The sequence below is a fragment of the Ammospiza caudacuta genome, chromosome 2 (assembly GCF_027887145.1).
Source record: "Ammospiza caudacuta isolate bAmmCau1 chromosome 2, bAmmCau1.pri, whole genome shotgun sequence".
In the NCBI taxonomy this organism is placed as follows: Eukaryota; Metazoa; Chordata; class Aves; order Passeriformes; family Passerellidae; genus Ammospiza; species Ammospiza caudacuta.
In genome coordinates, this window is record NC_080594.1 from 50773005 (window position 1) to 50794985 (window position 21981).

General features: G+C 40.3%; 1 protein-coding gene across 1 annotated transcript in view; it reads right to left on the reverse strand.

Moving 5' to 3' along the window:
* The window catches only part of ATP8A2 (ATPase phospholipid transporting 8A2), a 277870-nt gene extending 256596 nt beyond the window's left edge, over window positions 1–21274 (reverse strand). Inside the window, exons 1-6 of the mRNA XM_058824803.1 lie at window positions 21138–21274; window positions 9014–9113; window positions 8301–8399; window positions 7384–7429; window positions 3164–3204; window positions 1249–1322 (exon numbers count right to left, since the gene is read on the reverse strand). Coding sequence (XP_058680786.1) covers window positions 1249–1322; window positions 3164–3204; window positions 7384–7429; window positions 8301–8399; window positions 9014–9113; window positions 21138–21238 — 461 coding nt within the window. The 5' untranslated portion in view covers window positions 21239–21274. The remainder of the gene's footprint in view (window positions 1–1248; window positions 1323–3163; window positions 3205–7383; window positions 7430–8300; window positions 8400–9013; window positions 9114–21137) is intronic.
* Window positions 21275–21981: the final 707 nt, after the last annotated feature.

Here is a 21981-nt window from a genome sequence, read left to right on the forward strand (position 1 = left end):
TCCTTCATCATGCAGTAATTCAAAAAGACTGAGCTTCAGCATATAGCTTAGAAAAAACTGAAACCTTTCAGAAACAGTACAGACAAGAAGGATGGAGCAGAAAATACAGGAGCTTGAAAAAACCAAATTCCCTTAAAAGCTGGATCATGTAAGAGAACTGAATCCCTGAGACCAGAGGAATCTGCAGTTACCATTGAAAAGCACACACACAGGAGGGAATTATGGAGGTGTTGTGAGGTCTGGCTATTAGAAGCATATTTATGAACAGGAGTTGTGCTGTTGTCTCTTGTTAACACCTCATCTGTCTAAGCAAACTGTGGTTTTGATTCAGCCTCAAGTTGCTCTACAGATCCAGAACCTAGACTAGCAGTCAAGTACCACTCAAATGCTTTTAGGAACTATGAGACCTCAATAAACGAGAGGGCTGGGCAACTACCAACCATATGAACTTTAACAAAGGCAAGTGCTGGATTCTCTGCCTGGGAATAGGACAACCCTGGATGTGTGTACAGACTGGAGAATGGGATGAGGGAGAGTAGTTCCATGGAAAGGAACCTGAGGGTCCTGGTAAATGGCAAGTTCAACATGAGTCCACAGTGCCCTGGCAGCCAAGAGGGCAAAATGTGTCTTGGGGGGCATCAGGAATTTGTCCCATACTTGAAACTAAACCAAGAAGGACTCAACAGGTTACTGTCCCTCCCAAGCTAGAAATGGGCCATACAAGTGCTGTATCCAAGAGAAGTAGTGAACAAATTAAGTTCAAAAGCTATTTTGTTGTGTAATGCCAACAGAGCTCGCCTTTAGGATTAACTATTTGAAAGAGAAATCTTCCTGGGGGAGCACAGGAAAATATGCTGAATACTCAGGGGAATTAACTGGAAGAAAACTTAAGCTTCCTTATTTAAGTGGAGGGATTCTCAGAAGGCCATAGAACCAGTGAATGCACAAAGCTCATGTTAAGGACCTTCAGTCTTCCAACAAACTCATCAATACAGAGTATTATGTACCTGCAATTCATAAAGTGAAGCCTTGAAGCACCTTGTTTTAGAAGAGCCTATCTACAATGATACATGAATCAAACCCTAGTAAAGCCATATTTTGTCATTGAATTTTGTTGAAATTTGATTTTAGATGTGGAATAGAATTAATGCTATCTGATGTCTGGTTTTATTAATAGCAAATACAGAGATTCAAGTCCTCTGCACCTCAGTTCATCAGACACATCACTTCCACACCCATTCAGGATACCTGGTAGATATTATGATCATGTCTGCTGGAAGATGCTGCCCATTGGTGACCTTCACAATATCGCCTACTGCTACCTGTGGTGGCCAGGAGTACAGTAGCATGGAAGAGAAAAACAAACAGTTCGCTTGTCTGGAATGTTAGTTTGTTATTTTCTTTCACACAGTCAGAAAAGCAGCATCATGCACAGAACAGCTAGAGATAGTTTCTCTGAAAGTCAGAGTACTTTTCACTGCAAGTTTGGAAATATCAAAGCCTTCCCTTTTCTGAATGCAAAGTATAAAATTATATAGAGAAAAAAGGTACGCTCAGATAGATTAGATACACTCAATTAGAAATTGTGAACTACTATGGCTTATATTTAATAAAAATTACTTTTTTTCTATAATTCTGCCATTATCCAAATTCAGGGGCTTTCTTTAGTCATATTTTTTCCCCCTAGTAAGAATATTTAAACTTTACCTTCATCTTTAAACTTCCCCTTAAGTATCAAGAGTTTTCTTCTATTCCTTACCTGTATTACTTACCTACCCAATCATCACTATAATTTTCCCCCAATTCTCCTTAGATGCACTGCTTGTACTAATCACTAGCAAATAGTATCATCTCTATGAATCTTGTCCTTCCTTGACTGAGATATGCAGAGTTCTGAATTCTGGAATACTGTGTCTCCTCCTACACAGGCCTAAGACTTTCCAGCACCTTGAGTTAGTCAGATATGCATGGGACTTTCATTCTCAAAAGAGTCAAGTAGCACTCTCAAAACAGTAAACCAGGTTTGCCCAATAAAGATGAAGTTGCTTAATGCCAATGCAGCACTGAGAGTCTGAAATGGGCTTAAAATACTTTCAAGATATTAATTTATAAAAATGGAAACAGATGGTATGTTTGAACAAGCAGATTCATTAGTTTTCTCAGATACCACTAAAAATAATTTCCCTACCACTTTCAGCACAAAAAAAAAAAAAAAAAAAAAATGGAAAAAGTCAGAAGTCTGCCTTAAAGTGATCAAGGAGGATAATACAGAACTGTTATGCAAACCTGGACAACATGCAGCTACAGACACAAGTCAACTCAAGAAATGCCTAAGGGTATAAAAAACCCAGATTCCAGGCTTGACCTTAAACTTTGAATTCACTGTCCTTTCTACAAAAATAGGACTTGGAACAGCATAAACAGGAACCACATTAGCCATCTGAATCCCTGGCAATCTTGAGCTTCTACTGTAGCCTAACACTTCAGCAGGATAGCTTTTAGGTGTCTTGAGACTGATCTCATTCCTCAGAGGTTTTAAAAGGGTGTACTTTTTCCTCAATTACTAGCTAAGAGGGCTAATTTTATCCTTTAAAAGGCAGTAAGAGCCACAACTAGATCAATACATCCTAAGGCATTTCAGCAACTTCCAGGTCTCAGAAATAAAGCTCACCAGACCCTGGCCAAGGGCCTCATAGAACATGGGTCCCAAGTGCCTCAGGTAGCAGCAGGGCTTGTGTTTCTTACTTGAGCAAGCAGCTTACTAATTAGTCTCAAAGCCCAGGGACTTTTTACCACAGGCAGCAGAGTAAGTCTCTGTTAGACTTGCAGGGGAGGTACAGCATTGCAGTGAAAATTACTCTTCTAGGCAGACTAAAACCAAAATACTGTTTACAGTTTACCTATTAACTGCACAAGGAAAAACACAACAGTCCATTAGCATTTGACTGTAACACAGTACCAGGACTTAAAAATGGGTAGTCAGGCACCTTGCTCAGGGCAATTTTGACTACTGGAACAAAAAGGATCCCTCCCACCCCTCCCACCCCAAGTGACAGAGAATTCTCATATAGTATACATTAATTCTAAGCCTCCTAATTAATTCTGGCAAGAGTAATTCTTGAACACTTGTTTTCCCTCCCTCCCATCCTCAGGTTTTATTTACCTCTTTCCACATAATGTTCTGCCACATCCCATTTCTTAGAACTGGAAAGAAAGCTTAAAGTTAGATTACAGAAAAAATAGCCATAATTCAGACAAATTTCAAAACAACTGAATCAGCAGGAGCAAACACAATAGGAACCAACACAAAAATCAGAAATGTATTTTTCAGAAGCTGGACCTTCTTTTGTGCACAGCTGTGGGCATGTGAATCCAAGAAAGAGGAAGAATCTGCCCTTCATATTTTTGTAATTTTTATCTCCTGCCAGACAACAGCTGGTGGCCTGATTTCTTCATGGCATCACTTCATACTAACATGCAGATGGGCAGCATTGTTTCTTGTTTGGGAAATTACCTTCCTTAAAACAAAAGACATCACTGCCCACTGTCAATCAGTATTAAGAAGGGCCTTTACTCTCTGTATGATTTACCACAGAATTTTCACTTCTCATCTTTTTCCTTGCATTTTATTAATAATGTTTTGACTCTGGCACATCCAACTTCACTACCATTACCCATGGCCCATATAAATCTGAGTCTTAACTGCCAAGCAGGCTCCAAGCCCTACTGAAAAGCAACAATCGGCTTTGGCAGACAGGGAATCCTTACTTTCAAAGTTCACATTGAAACAAGATAAAGAAAGCAAGGTACTAAAAGAGACCTCAGTTTCTGGCTCCAATTCTACACTGCCATCTTAACACACTCACTAGTCATTTACCCTGCAGCATGCCTTTTCATCTAAGCACCTCCTCTAGGTGATTCTACACATACCTATGACTACTCCAGCCAAAACAGTAAGGTCAAATATGCCCAATTACCGCTGAATAACCCAGTCCAGTCCAGGTCCAAGCACAGCAAGTTCACCTTCACTGAAAGCAGCTGTAGCCAGCTTTCAAAGGTGTTTAAAAAGTGCACTGTGCAACATATCAGAGTTAAAGAGGTTAGTCCCCTACTTTTGAATATGAACAATCTTCTCAGCTCTATGCATTTCATACATGTGGCTCATTTGAAAATAATACCACACTCTCAGAAAAAAATTCTGCTGAGTACAGCTTTGACCATCCTACTGAGGATATACCTCTCCACAAACAGGAATGCAAGACTTGTCAGAATAGATGAAGCAGAAGAAGTCTCTTGACTCCTGTTCTCAGGCCACACACACTGAAGCACTGAACCCTGATATTTACTACTGCAGTGAATGGACTGCAATGAACTAAACTATTTAACAAAAAAAATGGGTGGGCAGCAACAGAAGTAGTGCCAGTGATGCGTCAAAAAAAGCTGAGCTTTCAACCAAACAAGTACAGTTTGGTTGAATAACAGCAATTTAGGGGAATAACAGTTTTGGTGCACCCCTTCCATCCCTCACATACACTGCTGTTGAACTGAGCTCTGCTTAGTTCAGAACTCAGAAGCTTGAACGCAGAATCTAAAGGGGAAAGTCAAATACTTGCAACCTTGACTCAAAACTCAAACCTTCAGAGAGGAGTTGCAACACTCAGCATCTCCTGTGCCATAGTTCAGACAGCTCCCTACTCCACCAGAAAGTTTTGGAGACATTTCAGTAAACATTTTGTTGACATTGTTGTATGCTCACACACAAAGGTATTTTGCAGCATCAAGTGCTACAGACCTGATCTGGAAGGCAATTTACTTCAGAGAACAATTTCACTTGCAATGCTTACTGAAATCAATTTAGTGATTAAAATTAAATACCCAAGCAAATTACTGAAGCTATTTTCTATTACTGAACTATTTCCTTTGAAACTCCTAATCCCACAGTCTAAAGAGAAAGCTGCCATTAGGCATAAAACAGTTCAGAAATTCTGGGGTTGCAATTCCTACTCTGCTCAACCCAGTTTTATAGGAGTACTCCAAAGGACAGAAAAGGACACGTCTTCTCTAGAATTTTTATAGTAGGATAAAATTGATGAATTATTCGTTGTCAAAAGGTACTTGGTTAAAGCAACAAAGGACAAGTACCTAAAAAGACTGTTTCAACTTAAAAAGAGTTTCAATATAAACCTTCTATCTAGGGCTTTCCAAGACCAAAACCCAGTTCTAGATCTAGGACTTAATGCTGACACTCACATCCAGCCATGCAGGACCATTTGAAGTGAGGCTCCTGAAGGGGAAGCATCTCCCAGCAGTCTTGTTCCAGAGTTTGCTAGCCCTGTGCTTGTCTAATATTTGAGTTCATCCCATGCAATATTAAATGCTCATTACTTATTCTATTATTTGAAAACGGGAGGATCAATACATCAGAAAAATTATTACTGAGCTCTCTGTATCTATGCAATACACTGCTAAGGGGCTTCACTTGGAATTATATGGAGTCTGGTCTCTAGATTTAATGTCATCACCACAGACATCATGTGAAGCCATCCAAGACAAAAAACACTGGCTCAGAGCCTAAACACACTCCACCTCCTAATGCAAATGTTCAGTGCTCACCTGGGGCACAACTTCAATTTTAGTTTGTTCCAAAGGGAATTTAATTCCTACATCCCAAAGCCACTCTGCAAAGCAAACTGATGTTTTCTATGGTAAATTTAAAACAGGAAAAGCACTTTGAAGATACACAACTGCTCTAAAAACCTAAACAAGATAAATGCAAAGCCTACATGACTGCTGCTGCAGTAAGCAACCAGCCATTGCAGGCAGTAGAGTTCAGGACACAGCCAAGCAGACAGCAAGCATCTGCTTCTCAGTGAGCTCAAATACTCTCCACACTGAATGCATTGATTAGACATCACCCAGCTATAAGAGTAACCTAAAGCCACACAGAGAACCTAAATTTATTTCATCTTAATCCCACTCTGAACCCAAGTTATCTTTTCACTCTGGTAATACGTGTCTCAAGAATAAGCCTCTTTAGCCTTCCTCTTAAGAAGTAGGAGGATACAGTTTTAAGTATCAGACTGAAAATTTATTTAGAGTATTCAAAGGTAAAAAATAAAATCTGAACTCAAATAATTTTTGAAGTGCTAAGTTCCACTTAGCTCCATTAGAACACCTTGCGTTAAGGATGTCTCTCCACAATTACTGTGACAAATGTCCCTTGAAGTGTTTGTTGGCACACATTCTCTACCTACAAATGAATTCTAACTGCCTCTACGACCTCTGAAAGGACCATGTTTCATATTACCCATAACAAGGCCTGTTGTGCTACAGCCACTTAATTGCCAATTGCTTATGACTAATACAGTATTCTTGCACTCAAAATATCTTCTCAGATCTTGTAAAAACATTACCTAGGAGAACTGATAAAGCAATTTCTTTTGATGTGTATTAATAAACAATCTTAATGATCAACCCAAATTTTCAAGCACCAAACAGTGAAAAAAACAGGCATAATGTTTGCAGGACTATCTGAAGCATGGAGCTAGCAGGTTGCTCACTTCCCCATGCTCCTTTAAGTGCTCCTCTAGCTTTTTGACACTTCAGGTACTTGTGCTTGGGAGGAAGGGGCTCTTCTTAGAGCTCAAGTCCCTGTGTTCCCATTTCACCTGCACATTTGCACAGAGAAGAAGTGGAGCTGTCCAACATGGGAACATGGAGTTGCCTTGACTACAGCACAGGACAATCACAGGGTGGCCATTGACAAGTTCTTCCTATTTTCTGCACAGGTTTTCAGTTAAGGGAGAGGAAGAAAATGACAGCGATGTCTTCAGGCATACATGACAAGTACTGTCCATACCTCAGGGATACATGTAGGCATTCAGTGGATATCAGTGTTAAATTCTCTTTTGGTGACACTTCAGGAAAGCAAAACTAAAAAATCCCCAGACTTACTATGTTTAAAGGGCAGCAGCATTTCCAAAAATGACTTTAAATTCTTCTGACAGCAGCTTTTAACATTTCAGGGGGTTGTTGGCTTTTTTAGTTCGGGATGTTTTGGTGTCAAAATAATCAGGATGGAGTTTGGTAAGGAAAAAAATTGCTTGGTTTTCTTGGAGGAGCTGAGAACTATGTAACTTTGGACAACCTTGAAATTACATGAACTTATAAATTCCAGTAATCCTCCCAATGCCTCACCCTTAAGTGTCAGGCCATCAACCATCAGTCTGAAACCTTTAGCCAAGTAAAATCCTAAATTAGTGGTAAGTACCTAGTGCACAAGATATGCATTCCTCACCACGATGACCATTAAAGCAACAGAATTGCTCAAAAGTAAGCATTCACTATTTGCATTTTAAATGCTTCAAGATTGTTTAGTCTTACCTACTGTTTTCTTTTTATTCACTGCACTGTCTGCCTTATGCCTTTTCTGTAAGGAAACAACACATTTCATTACACCTCATTACACTTCATCACAAATTTGAGAACGATTAGAGCTAAAAATACAACAAACTGCAAGATGATACATTGGGTTCTTTTTGCCTTTACAGGGTTTTTTTTCTGTTTTTTTAAAAAGTCACAGATCATCTAAATTCAAATGGTTTGTAAAAAAGTGTAAAGAGTATAATTATAAACTTCAAAGTGAAAGTCACCGTGTTGGAAGTCAGGCTGAAACTTTTATCAGTGGTAAAAAACAAGTCTCCAAAGATGGGTTTTTTTGAAGAAGAACAAAAGGAACAATAAGGACCACGATATTTAGATAAATATCCACCTGCATAAATTCCACATGCTGTTGTTTAGACTGATATCCAAATCAGTCAAGTACTCATCAGTACTTTGCAAAGCAGAAAGATCTTGTTCTGATGTAAAGTATACAAGCAAGTTAGAGCAGATTTTCCCCAAAACAGTCTTCTCTGTTCTTAAGCTGCTTGCCTCCCCCCAACTCCCATTTTCAAGACCATCTGAAAAGGTCACATATTTGTCAGGATTCTACACTGTCTTTCTAATAAAAGCATTAATAAGCTAGCTTGAAGAGGGAGAAACAAATGTCCTAATTTCTGTTTTCTTGTTCACCAACTATAATGAAAATACTTATTGATTTCAGTGTATTTTCAGTATTTATTAAAAAAATTCAAGTCAAGCACTTTGAAAGTCAAAACAATATTTTGCTGCTGTTGAGCAATGACTCAAGAGACTTCAGAGATGCATGGCTTTGTGGCATTTTATAGCTTTTGAGACATTTGGTTTTTAGCACAGCCTTCCCCATCATACTCATCCCCATACTCATCAATCATACTCACATAGTCTTCTATGATTTCTTTGATGCCAGCAACTGTTAAAATAAATAGCAATGGCACCAAGGTGGTATATCTTCCTGTTGGAGAGACATCTGGAATTTGCTGTGAACAGAGGGAAAAGACACCCTATATAAGAGACCCCTTTTGTATTTGTACTTAAAATTAATTTCTGATACATTTAGAATTTTATGCAAAGCTCTCAGAAGACAGAACACAAAGCTCTCTGATTTACTGTGTGATCTGTGCCTCACAGATATCCCATTCAGTGGGCAAACTAGCCTACAGTCAAGTAGGTCTGAAGAAACAGTAACAGAGTTGGAAGATACTGGTTTGGTACATGCCTTTCATTGTATTTCTCTTCTCATTACAAGAAAATTATACTGTTTCACATGGAAGCAGTGATAATCTGAACTAACTAAGCAGCAGAAGTTCCACAAAAAAGTCATATGTTCTTTTCTCACAATGGTGAATAGCTCCATGTTTTATGACACCATTTATTTTTACTTACTAAGAATAAAAGGTTCGACTTTACAAGCTACATACATGGAAAGAAGTCTCCAAGCTGTCTTCCAATTTCAATTAGCAACTACATATCCCATAAATATTACTATTAAAGTAAATTTAAGAATTGCTTTGCAGTTAAGCATAACAACAGAAATAACTTTTACTACATTACCATTTCATTTTATAAACAAGGGGAAGTAATAAAACAATACCTGCAGTAAGGCAATGAAGAGGAAAAATGCATTTGCAGCTTTTCTTATCTGCTCATACAGGAATCGAGGTAGAAATGTCACCACGCTGTACTTGGCTGTGCTGCAGGGTAGAAGATTTTCATCTTAGTACTTCATCAGAATATCAGGTGGGGATCATGACCAAAAAAGCCCAAAAGCCAGTGCTAGAAAGCAGTTCAAAGATAACAAAGTAAAGACATATTTAGAATATGGAGGAAGTAGTTGCTTTGGTTATGATAAGGAGCTGTACCAAACAAAACAGGTATCACACAGACCCAGAAGGCTTGTCAGGCCCACTTCTATCACTGGTACCTTTGTTATTGGATGAACTATCAGACAATTTAACACCATCCAAACTTCATCACTGTGAACAGACAAGCTTTCATTTCAGTTCCAAGCGCTTACCTCTCAATTTAAATGTTGGGGGAGGCAGAGATGAATGAGAGAAATTAGAAATTTTGCAAGGCATTTTTAAAATATCTCATTTCCTACCTCAGAATAACTTACACTCAGCTATGAATAATACTCCAGAACAATATACACTTTTTCAGATTAAGGGCTCTTAGCATTTTTCCTATTATATATATACATGTAAATACTGTAACTAACATATATATGTAACTGAATTATAACTACTTTTCTTCCTCCTTAAAACAAAAACATACTGGACTAGCAAGCCTTAATCACCTATGTAATTTCTTGTCATCTTCACATCAAATCCATAATGGGCATGAGTACAACTGCAGGAAAAGTGTCAAAGTTGACACAATAATTTAACCATTAGAACCTTCACCTTCTGAACTACTGGCCATCAGCATGAGTTGGAGTTTTGACAATTGAGCACCTGCAGCTCAGTATGCCTTGCAAAGGCACAACAAGCAAAACCAGACATTTTGAGACATCATTTTGTTTGGGTGCTGTGGTTTTGGTTTCATTTTGAGCAGTTTTTTTGTTTGTGCTTTGTTCCAGTTCGGGTTGTTTTGCTTTGTTTTTTTAATAAGTCTTGTATTTCCAAGGAACTGAGAACACTTAAGATACTTGGCTCTCAAGAAAAAAGAAAAATTGTTTCCCAACTCCTGTTTTACTGATGTTTCCTAGCAGTGCCAAGACCATCTCTCCATTAAGTCTATTTTCCAGCTTATTCCTTTAACCACCTTCGTTTCCTTCTTATCTGCCCAGTCCGAAACTCCAAGCCATCTAACCAGACACTGCTGCATCTTTCAAAATCAAACAGTAACTGGAAATAACAAGGCACATCCTGTTTTAAAAGGCTCTATTTTGAACACTAAAGGAAAATTAGTGGGACAATAAAAAAAAAAAAGAAAACAATTTAAAAAATTAAGATGAATCTTGTCTTAGGAACTTGCCTTGTTTCCTCTTCAAGAAACTACAAAATCCATTTCTATTGCTCCTACTGCTCACCAGACTTAAGTATTTAAATACTCAACATAATATTTTACAGAAATTTCAAATGGTTGTATGTAATCATGGCTCATATCTACCAAGCCAAATGAGTGAAATCATATATCCAGGTTTAAAGCAAGTCTAGTCTTTATATAAATAAAGTTACTTCCTTCAAATGCTGTTAAATCCTTCCAGCTCTAAGTATTTCTTTTGTTTTAAGCCACATTTGCTTGGTCTCATGTGTAATAACCTTCCTTTAATACAGAACATAATTAAACACACATCTCAGAATTATGCTGTGACTTAAAAAGATGGGTTAATCAAGTTCACAGTTCAGACCCAGAAGCAATATCTCCAAGCAGCACTAATTAGACATCAAGCAACAGCAGATTTTATATGAGAATAGTATTCCTCTAGGTATCACATTGTTATGATTATAAGAACACAAGAATTTGACTGCAACCAAGCTGAAACATTTATTAACACCATTCTACCACCTACCAACTTCACAGCTAGCTGGCTCAAACATGATTCTTACTCTAACAATTATGTTAATGCCAACACAATAAGGCTCTTTTGAAAGAGGTTTGTACATAGTAAGTCACTCCATGTAGTCTGTTGCTTAAGTAACTTGACAGATGCCCACAGAAAATGGGTACAGCTCTAATTAGAAGCAGGCACAGTCAGCTGTTACCATACAGGTCAGAACAGCAACCACTAGTATGAATAAAGAGCAGATACATGTTATTATTCCAAAAGAAAACTTCTTACAGAAACCCAACTAGCAGTCTAAGCTGGGCAGGAGCATGCAACTGACTTAGCTCTGAAGAGCAGTTCTTTAAATGATAAATACAATGCTTATTTTTAAATAACAAAAACCTCTTGTGATCCTTCACAACATATAGATATGTTACAACTTCAGGATAACCAAAGCTCAGGAAAGTTAAAATCTATAGATGAACAGGTAGAAACTTCAGTCATCTCACTCATAGCACAGTTTTGGTCACTAAAAATAGAAAACTGGCAGGTTAGCTCTCTGACCAGCCCCAGTCAGAGCCATGTTAACTCAGAGAATACAAAGCCTGCAGCTCACAGAACAGGATGAGGCAGGGAGAGGAAGGAAGCGCAAGGGGGAAAACAAACAACAAACTGGTTTCTCCTAAAGCAACAGCTGTTACCTATGCAAATCTCACTTAACTACACAAGTTCAAATGTTGAACAGGTGTGCAAACATTAGAAGAGATGTCTCCTACACACCTGCAAGTTAATTCACATAAGTCATGTTTCAAGTTACACCACCGTGCAAGACAGGAGGAACAATAACCAACCCTGCTAGACAACTGAATTTGGACACACCTGACTACAGCTGGCTCTGGCCCCACTGTTCCTAAGGCAGTGCAGAGATTTTTTTGAAAGCAATTGCTGTATAATTTGCAAAATATTAGTGTCATTCACATACTTTAACTCATTACCATATTACTCAAGTACCAAGGGATACCTAGTAATTTCTATAACAGTCAACTCAAAAGTAGCAAACGGTGCACTGAGAAACTCAGTAGCAGTTCAGTATAGTTCCCCTATTTATTCATAGGTAACTTTTGCACAACCACTCCCATTGTTGCCTTTTCCCCTGTTTCCCAAAAACATTTCATAAAGTCAGGTTTTACTTTACTGACTAATGTTGAAGAGGCAAAGGCTGTCAGTAATACAGGCAGAGCAGTTACTCTCTTGAAACGTGTGTGCTGGCAATATGCAGCTGAACACAGTCTGCACTGTTTCAGTCAGCCATCTAAAGCACTTCCACCCTTCCTTCAGAATGGCAGCTCTGAGATGAACTTACCCTTCAGGATAATCAGGATGAAGAAAACAGGACCTCCTTGAGATACATGGGGTCCCATTTCCAGGGGTCACAAGTACAACAAACTGTCCTTTCCTAGACAAGCATTCAGACATACCTACTCATGCCACAGTTCACATACTTGAAATACTCTCCAAGAGCTGAAGAATGAGTATCACTTGATGTCAGTGCTTTTAACACACATCAATTTGCAGGAACAGTTACTAAGAAAGCCAGGCACAGACACCTGAACCACAGCAGAAGAGCTGGGTAATTAAAGTGAACTGAACAGACTTGAACCCTTCTCTCACCAACAGGCTTTGTGTCCATCAACACGTACAAAAGGTCAGACACCCAGTAAAAGAGAAGGAAAAGAAAAACCCCAGAAAACCCAAGCTGATGTGCTTGACTGAAGAGCTCAAACAGTGGGATGGTGTTTGCATGCTGAGGTCCTGCCAGGCACACGACACTTAATAGCAAGACTGACATCAGCATCTCAGGTTCTGCTAAAGCTCTCATGTACAGAGGTACCATGACAAGCCAGCTCCAGGCAGTCACCACTGCAGAAGGAGGCACAGCAGCAAGCTCTACATATTTCAAGAGACACTAACAGAACAAACAACATTCAGCTATTACACTGAGTACAGAGAACGCACATTTATAGGTACATCTCATCAACAAGGTGCTGCCATGTAGAATACTGAGGAGGTTGCTCTAAACCCAAGTGTCACAAACAAGGTTTTCAGCAGTTGTGTGCATATGACAGTGAAAGGTCATCTACCTCCCTTGCACACAGGGAAGATGGTGTACTTTCCTCAAACTTGCTAAAGAGACAAAAATCAACTGTTTACAAGTTGCCAAAAAATATATCATGAGGGCTTATAAGAAGAAATTACTCATATGCCTATGAAATGATTATTGGTTGACTGAAAATTAGGTCCTAGATACCCTGGTTTTATAATAATAGGGAGCCTGAACAAATGCAGGCCCCAATTCAATTGAAGGGCCTTGCCCTGTCAGATGAATCCTTGAGACTACAGTTCTTACAGAGGAAGGTCCAGCCAGAAAGGGTTTCACTGCTCTGTTTATGGCTGTACACTTCTAGCAGCCAAGAAAAGCATATGTGGTGCTTAAATACCTGAGACAGTCCCTGAGCTCAGGGCATAACAGAGGAGCATGAAAGAAGTAGGACTTGCTCTTACATAGCAAAAAGTGCAACAACTTGAATATTGCAAGACATTATTGTTTAAAGCTTGCCAGATCAAGACAAAAAAAAAAAAAGTCAAGAATTACCACATTATATCTGTCACTCAGCTCTGGAACAACCACTGTCCACAGTCCAAGTACCTATTTTGTTTCCATCTTGCCCTGCACTCTGCTACAGTTCCTCCATAATACCAAAGGTATTTTATATATACAAATTCATTTATTGTCAAAAGAGGAAATGGGTGTAAGGTACTTTCTTGTGCTTAGCCACTGAAACATCAAACCCTGAAAGATTTCCCAAAAAAGCCACAGTGAAGCTGTGTAGAAGATGCATCTGTTCTCAGAAATTATCCACACAGACAATGAAATTGATTGAGAGTATTCAAATGTATTAGAATTAATCAATTTCAACTTTGACTGAAAACAATTCTAGCAGCTTCCAGCTGAAGAAAACTTATCAGTGGGATAGCAGTCATCTCAAGCACCTCACCACTTCCCCATATTCCTTATTTCTTTATTTATAGTATGGGCTCCCACCAGAAGTAACTAAAGGCACCACTGTTTGGAAAACACCACCTCCCCTTGTTTGTTACAGGTGGAGCTGATCACATCTCAGAATCCCTGAGCCCTCTTTCCTCAAATCATATGATTTAGAGGAAAATTATTGTTTCATATAAGTTTAAAAGAGACGGGACATATAAACACAGCCCACTAACTTCCCTGCAGGTCAAGTACCATTAGAACTTGCTTTATGGGGGCCACCATGATTTGGGTCTGCTGCAATAAGAAAACAAAACTCCTCCGAAAAACAGTTCATTCAAGTTAAAGTAAAGGTCTCGTAAGGGAAAGAAAAAAAAGACAACCAGCCACTCACGTTGAGAAGTGTTTTACACAAGGGAAAAATCTAAATTAGCACAGACATTTCAGATCATTCTTACATCATTACTGTCTAGTCATGCACATCCTGAGTGGTGCATCCTACATCAACACCTAATAAAAAGGTAGGGGGCTAAGTGCAATACTCAGTGGTTACCAGTGCCTGAGTAGGCAAGTAGTGTTATCTACCTTGTGTGCAAGGTGATCAGGCTGACAAACCCAGCCTGGGTGAGCTACCTGCACTTCCTCCAAAGCTGCATCAGCAACAAGCTCATCTTCAAGGGCTTCAATTCAGCTCCTACCCTTACACAGGCAGACCACTGCTAAGACCAAAGGACATGAAAATGCACTATCAACTCCTGTCCACTGAAGCACAACAATCCCATTACTTTCTACTTCATTAGGATCCCCTCCTAACCATGTAAGGATTTTTTCAGAACTTCTAACCTAAAGTACCTTATTCCAAACTGCCCCACTTATCAGCAGTCCTACTGTCATACATAAATACTAAAAGACTGCAACAACTAATGTAATTGGTGTTAATTACCAAATCAAATACTATTTCCACTAGCAAAGCCTCCTACAGTAGCTCAGTCTTAATACAGAATAGGCACAGCCACAACTGCTTACACTCAGTTTAACCTGAAAACCGGACCACGTGTCACATTTAATAGAAGGAAGTGCACTTCTGCTTCAAAATCCAGTACCCTGGAGGCTTTTCCTAAAGCATGCAAACAGAAAAGGCCTTTCCATGAGTTCTCTACTCATTAAATCCCCACAAAAAAGGGGAACAGATTCCTGGCTGTTTTTCAGTAACAAATACCTTAAACAAAGACTGTTTAGAAACAGTACTAGCTCTGAAGGGATGATGTAGTTTCAGCATGAGTGGAGGACATCACTACAGTAATATATACTTGCTTTGCAGTAACCCTGCTGGCAAGTACAACTCAATAAAAACAGCTGACCAGCACAGTTAACCTCAAAATTCTACTGTCTAATAAAATAAGTTTAGTACCACATTTAGTTATTGTGCAAAGACAGAATAGCCTCCACTTAAATGCACAGCACTGATATGAAGATGACTGCGGGGGGAAATCAAACAAGTCACATTAGGTAGCTAGCTGTCTAAAAGACATTGTGCTAGCTTCAGTTTTAAAGCAAATTTTTGACTCTAAATGTCACCACAACTAAATCAGTGTTTATTTTAGTGACAAGCAGGGGGCTGGCAGAAGAAATTAATATTTAGTCTTGAGAAAAATATAATTATCTTCACAACCCACAGAAACTATGTGGAATGCAGTTATTACACATCTTAAACTCTACTTAGGTCCACTTAAGATAATTTATTCTCTTCTACATTTTTCTACAGACCACTAGCAGTCAGGTGATCTAAAAAGAGAAAAACGGGACCCAGTTTAATTCACCTGCTGTGTTGCTACTGCTGATGTATGAAATTCATTATGCCACAAACCACCACAACAATTTCAGGATACCAGAGCACAGCATGCAGCAGGTGAAAGGGCACTAGAACTTCCCCATCTGTGTTTTTTTTCATCCAGGCATTTCATCTGGGCAAAATTCAAAAAATTAACTGTCCAGGGGTTCTTGCCCTGGGAATAGCCCAAGACCAAAGATGCAGCAGCTTCAAATACACTGGTATAATCTCTATACACGACACCAGGCATACAATAACAGGTGCTTTTAGTAAATTTTAATGGCTAAAAGAATAATTCTATAGCTGTACCCAAGCCTTTTTCATTGTGGCAGATTGCAGTATCATCAACAGCTGCTCTACAGGAAACAAGTTTTTGTTTATTTAAAAACGTATGCTTCACTTAAAAACACTATCTACCTAAAACTAAAAAGAGTTAGAAGATTAGTTTAACACATGATTAGACTTGTACCATTCAGATTATAATAATACATCCCTTCTTTGAAGAAATTCGAAATGCTGTTCTGCAGTCAGGCAAGCAATCTGTTCACATGACAACAGAAGAGTATTTCAAATCTAACACAAACACAATAAAACAAATGGCCAGTGCCTGAACTCTACTGAGAATAAACTGAACAGAAAATGAAGCATTTTTACCTAAGAACATGGTAAAACATTTTGGTGCAAGATGAATGCTGAGGTATACCACTAAGTGCAGAGAAATCCACCTGCACACAGCAGACTACAATCCACTTTTGCACAGATCATAGAGAACACTACTCAGGTTTCAAGGGTCAATACTAATTGGTTAGTGATACCAGCAACTCTTGTTTCACCAGTGAGAACCTGCCCACACATTCAAAAAGCACAAACACCTCTAAATCACAACTGACTTCTACAGTACCTACACACAAGCCAATAAAGCAATGCACTTGGCTTAATTTAATGCGACACACACAAACTAAAAGGAAGATTAAAGATTGTGTTTACAGTTTTGTCATCAGCAAGCATCATGCAAACACTGATAGGACAGTCTGGGACCACAGATAAACAGTAGTCTGTTTAATACAGGACCTATCATTCCACTAGAGACCGTGTTACAGTCTTCAGGGCTAAATTCCCCATGCAAAGTGCTTCTGCCTTATGAGAGCAGAAACTGATTCTTACCTGCCTACTTGAGTTTTAAGACCCTGTACAATTTAAAATAAACACTGAAGACTTTTTGTTCATTATCTATCAGAACTTAATTTTTGCCTGTATGGAAAAATATGGAAAATACTCTGAACTATTTTCTGGATACTATAATGCAACTTTTGGGACCTCTTTAAGAGATCAATCCACCAAAGTCTGCTTTGATAAGAAAACTGAAGACGACTTCTGGATTCAAGATCCATTTTAAAAACTACGAGTTGAATTTTGTTCTTCCTGATTGCTGCACTGTCCAACCTACCAATCAAGCCACAAACTGAGACTGCACTTGGGGTCCTAATTCAGATGCAAGTCAGATTTGCACCAGGATGCACTACCACGCCTGGAATAGAAGAATATTACCTAGAGCAACATTTACAAAGCAACTCTACCATCTGCAAAAAGTTGGAGACCATTTCTGATGTCCTTGAAGTTATCTCAGCACACTTGTTCCTCCAGGACTAATAAACCAGAAGTCCAACTCTTTTGCATCAACATTAACACACGCAACAAGTGAGGGGCTCAAATAATTTTATTGGTGATTTTTACTAAATGTACTAGAAAAAAATCCTATAACAGTACTATTATACATTCAGAACAAGCCACTGATATCAGAGTAGATTCTTGTATTACTATGAGACATCCAGGAACTGTATTTCCAAGAAAACAAAACGTATAGAACATTCTAACTTCAAGTACAATATCCAGTCTTCACTGAGGATACATTGGGAAAATTGTTCATGCCATTATTTTGGTCATCTCAGAAGTATTAACACAGCATTCAAGCCCCTAGCACCATACTCCACCTGTACTCCTTTGGTCTTACAAGGCAATAGGGAACCTTATTCCCCATCTTGTTGTGGGCTGACCTTGGCTGGACACTTCGTACTCCCTGATCTGTTCTATCATTTCTCTTCTCAGCAGGACAAGAGACAGAAAATACCATGGAAAAAAATCATGGGTTAAGATAAAGGCAGTTTAATAAAGCAAAGGTCATATAGAGAAGCAAAGGACAACAAAAAATTTACTCCCTACTTCCCACTGGCAGACATGTCCAGCCTCTTCCCAGGAAGTAGGGCTTCAGTACACAGCATGTTGCTCCAGAGCACAAATGTCACAGTAAGTGGCACAAAGCTCTGTAGAGAGACTGGAAATTTCCTCAACATACATGTTTGGTTTCTCACTGGCCTTAAAAGTACAGAAATGTTCTGGTTAAACAGATGAGTGTTTAAGTTTTGTATGCTGGATATGTCAAAACAGGTACTAGTTGGTTTTCACAAAAACAAACATTTAATGCTGCAGTACAGCTGTGTTGGACAAAGCAATAGCATTTTTACATTTTTTTCAAAGCTTCTAAAATGCTTCAGCTTTTAAAATGTTTCAGCTGAAAATGGAACATAGTTTACCTTTTTATTAAAAAAGCCTAAAATGTAAAACAAACAAAGTTTTTCAAACAATGAAGACAGGTAGAAGAAGTGTTTCTACAGATAAATCATTGCTGCTACAGTATAATAAACAACAGTGACAGCCATATTTATGCACACGTCAAGGGCCAAGCTAAATCTAGCCAGTAACACACAGTACTATGTTTTGAAATAGTTTGCTACAAAGTTACAAGAACACAAAAGTTGCCCATTAGAGAAACCCTCTCCTAGTCTGAATTATGCCAGAGAGCCTGGGGAAAGAAGAAACGTTTCTTCTTTCTACATTCTCACACTCCAAGACTTCTGGAAGTGCTAGTGCCATCTTGCCATCCACTTAACTTGTGCAATAGCACTACATACTACTTAGAAGTGGGATCAAGATAATTATCCAGTTTTATTAACTTATCCAAAATCAGTCTGTCTTTATGCTCCCACAAACATTGGAATTCACTTTTAACAGGGCTTCTCTACCCACAGAAAGTCAAGCAGCTCAAGATGTTTAGAACATCTTACACAAAAATCCATACCACTAACCTACGCTCCTCCATGCTCTGCACTTCCATATCTTGCTGTATTTTAGTTTTGAGCAAGCTTTCCACACTATCCTTAATTTAGAAAACTTCCTATGAACATTCACAAATTCCCACTTTTATTCAGAGAATCTTTAATGACTACCAAAAATATGACAGTCTGAACTCACACAAATTAAAACAAGCTGGTTTATCATTTTCAGTTAGTTTTCCACAAGCCCTTACATGCAGGTGTTCACATGCTTACCCAGTACCTTGCTCTGTGGTACACTGATGCTTCCTAGGAGACAAAACATCTGCAAATCCATCAGTACAGAGAAATCCAGTACTGAATGAATTTCTGAAGCTGAATACAGTTAAGTAAGAAAGTCCAAAGGCAACAGAGAACTTCAGTTCCTCAAGAGAAACTCCAATACACTTAAGTAACTGAGTCCTCCTTACTCAGGCATTACAAGCTCAGGTCACCTTTGCCTTCAGTCCCACCACGCCGAGGGAAGAAAATTAATCCAGAGGATGGAAAGAGTACAGGCAATGTCTATCACCCTTTAAAAGTCAAGAGATCAAAGCTTTCTTACTAAGCAGCAGTAAATCATTATAAAGTCAACTTAATTTCCAAGTGACACTAAGGAGCTAAGGTTCCTAATCAGGTAATGAAAGTATGTCTACTGTAATTTGCTATTACACTACCTGCACTTTGTCCAATCTCTCATATACCAATATTTCTTATGACTCAAAATTTACCTGTCACAAGGCAAAGATGTGAAAAGGTATTGAGAAACTTGTACAGCTATATACACGGGGATGGCTTCCAGACAGCAAATTGGACACAGCTGCTCTTTAGTAATAGCACTATCAGGAACAAGTTCTAGGTAGCAGAGCAACACACTACTTTTCTATAATATTTAGCCAGATCAGAACAGAATCCCTCCTGGAAAACCTAAACTACAGATTCTCCCAACCCTCTACTCCGTGCTTTTCCTTCTTAAAGCATGGAAAGCACAAATAGTCTATGCCCAGGAAACTGTTAAACTCATCCCTCAATTAGTCAAGGAAAAATAAAGCCAGAAAACCTTCACTGTTGCTACCCACATAGAATAAGGAAGATACTAAGAAAATGTGTCATTTTAACTGCTCCTAAACCATTTCCTAGACAAATATGTAACAAGTTAAAGTTGAGGAGAAAACCACCTATAAATAAGTTGCTGCAGTGCCCAGAACATCAGCACCCTTCCAGAAGATATTCTTAGAACTGCCCTTGATAATACACACAATAAAACAGAAAATGTAAATCATCACTTCATCAGGATAGAAAACTCCTCTCTTTTCATAAAGGTACTCAAACTGTTCTTTGAACAATAACCCAAACATCTGCATTAACAAACAGAAGCCTGCTAAACAATGCCCCTCCTTAGTCATGACAGGAGCCATCTGTTCATCCAGCTAACCCCAGGCAAGCACCACCACAATTTGCTCACGTTATGCATCCTTGTACTCCATGTTTCAGTCCATGCTATTTGTGTTTCCAAACTGCAATGACACTGGTGGCATTAATCATACCACCAGAAGTATTAACACACATCCCTACTTTAAAACAGTTTTAAAAATTACCTCTGGTCTTCAATTAAAATACACAAGTGGACCATAGCCTTTTATGCATAGGGATGCCAGGATGTAGTTTCTGTAGTCATTCTTGTCCTGCAGGATGCACTTTCTCTGTCCTTCCTTCCTATTCTATACATTTTTAATATACTTAGCCTAGCTGCTCTTTCAACCAAATGCTACTTTTTAAGGGGACACTTCATGGAGTTTACTGAATTCTACTCAAAACTCCCACTAAATTTTCACGAGTTAACCCTTGCATCCAGAAATACTCGAGTAGGTCCCGTTATTCCAAAATTCGGCGACCTACTGAAGTGAATACCTTTTCATGTATCTTGCCCACGCAGCTCTACCAGCTCCCTGCTCTCACTACTGCCGAGGCTAGCAGCTCATCACTTGCTGCTGCTGGATTCGCCCGTGCACTGGCGAGACCCTGGTACCCAGCACAGACAACAAAACCAGCCGCCCCGGCGGACACACGTTTTATTGTGTTGAAACCTGGCGTGGGCAAGGCCGAGGGAAAAGGGAGAGGGACCCGAGCCCTCCCAGCTCACGGGTGCGGGGTGTGCGGCTGCCGCCTGCAAAGAGAGAAGCGGGGACTGCTCCGTACCTGACCCAGTTGTCGCGGAACTTGCTCTGCTGGGGCTGGTTCAAGTAAATGGTGCGGGCTGGTGCCTCGTCCAGATCCGCCGCGGACGTGGCTCCGGACATCTCATCATCCGCCTTCTTGTAGCCCGAGGTGGAACAGACCGGTCCTGCAAGGAGAGCGCGGCGGGAGGCGGTCAGCGAGGGGCCGCGCCCAGCGGAGCCGGGCCGGCAGCTCCGGGGCCGAGCCGCGGGGAAGGGCCGCGGTGGGCGGCGGCTGCGAGCGCGCCCTGCCCGCTGTTTACCGCGGCGGCGGCTGTAAATAATGCGGGTCCGGGGAGGGGGCGGCGGGGCGGCCGCAGCCAGCTGGCGGCGGGGACAGCGCGGGGCCCGCGCCCCCCGCCCGCGGGGATGGGCCGAGCCCCGCCCCGGGAGCGCCGCCCCCGCTCCCGCCGGGCGGCCCCCCCGCGCCCCGTGTCCGCCGCCTCCAGCCTCCCCGGCTCCGTGCGAGGCAGGCAGCCAGGCAGGCAGCATCCTGCGCACCGCCGCGGGCTCCGCGGCCCTTCGGCGCTGCCCGCCCGCTCGCAGCGCGTCCCGAGCCCCGAGCCGCGCTCAGGGAGCGGCGCAGCAGCCCCGCCAGAGCCCTCACAGACCCGCACGGGCGGACCGAGCTGCCTTCCCCCGGCCCGGGCACCGAACGAGGCTACGGCCGAGCATCTGGGCAGTCCGTCCCTAAAGCTAAGGCTCGGACCGAATCCATAAAAAAATACTGTCTTGCTTTACACCTGCAACTTCAAAGCTTTCACTTTAAGCAGCAGAAGCATAAGGTAATTTTCATTTCCCACTGGGTCTGGAGTGAATTGAGTTCC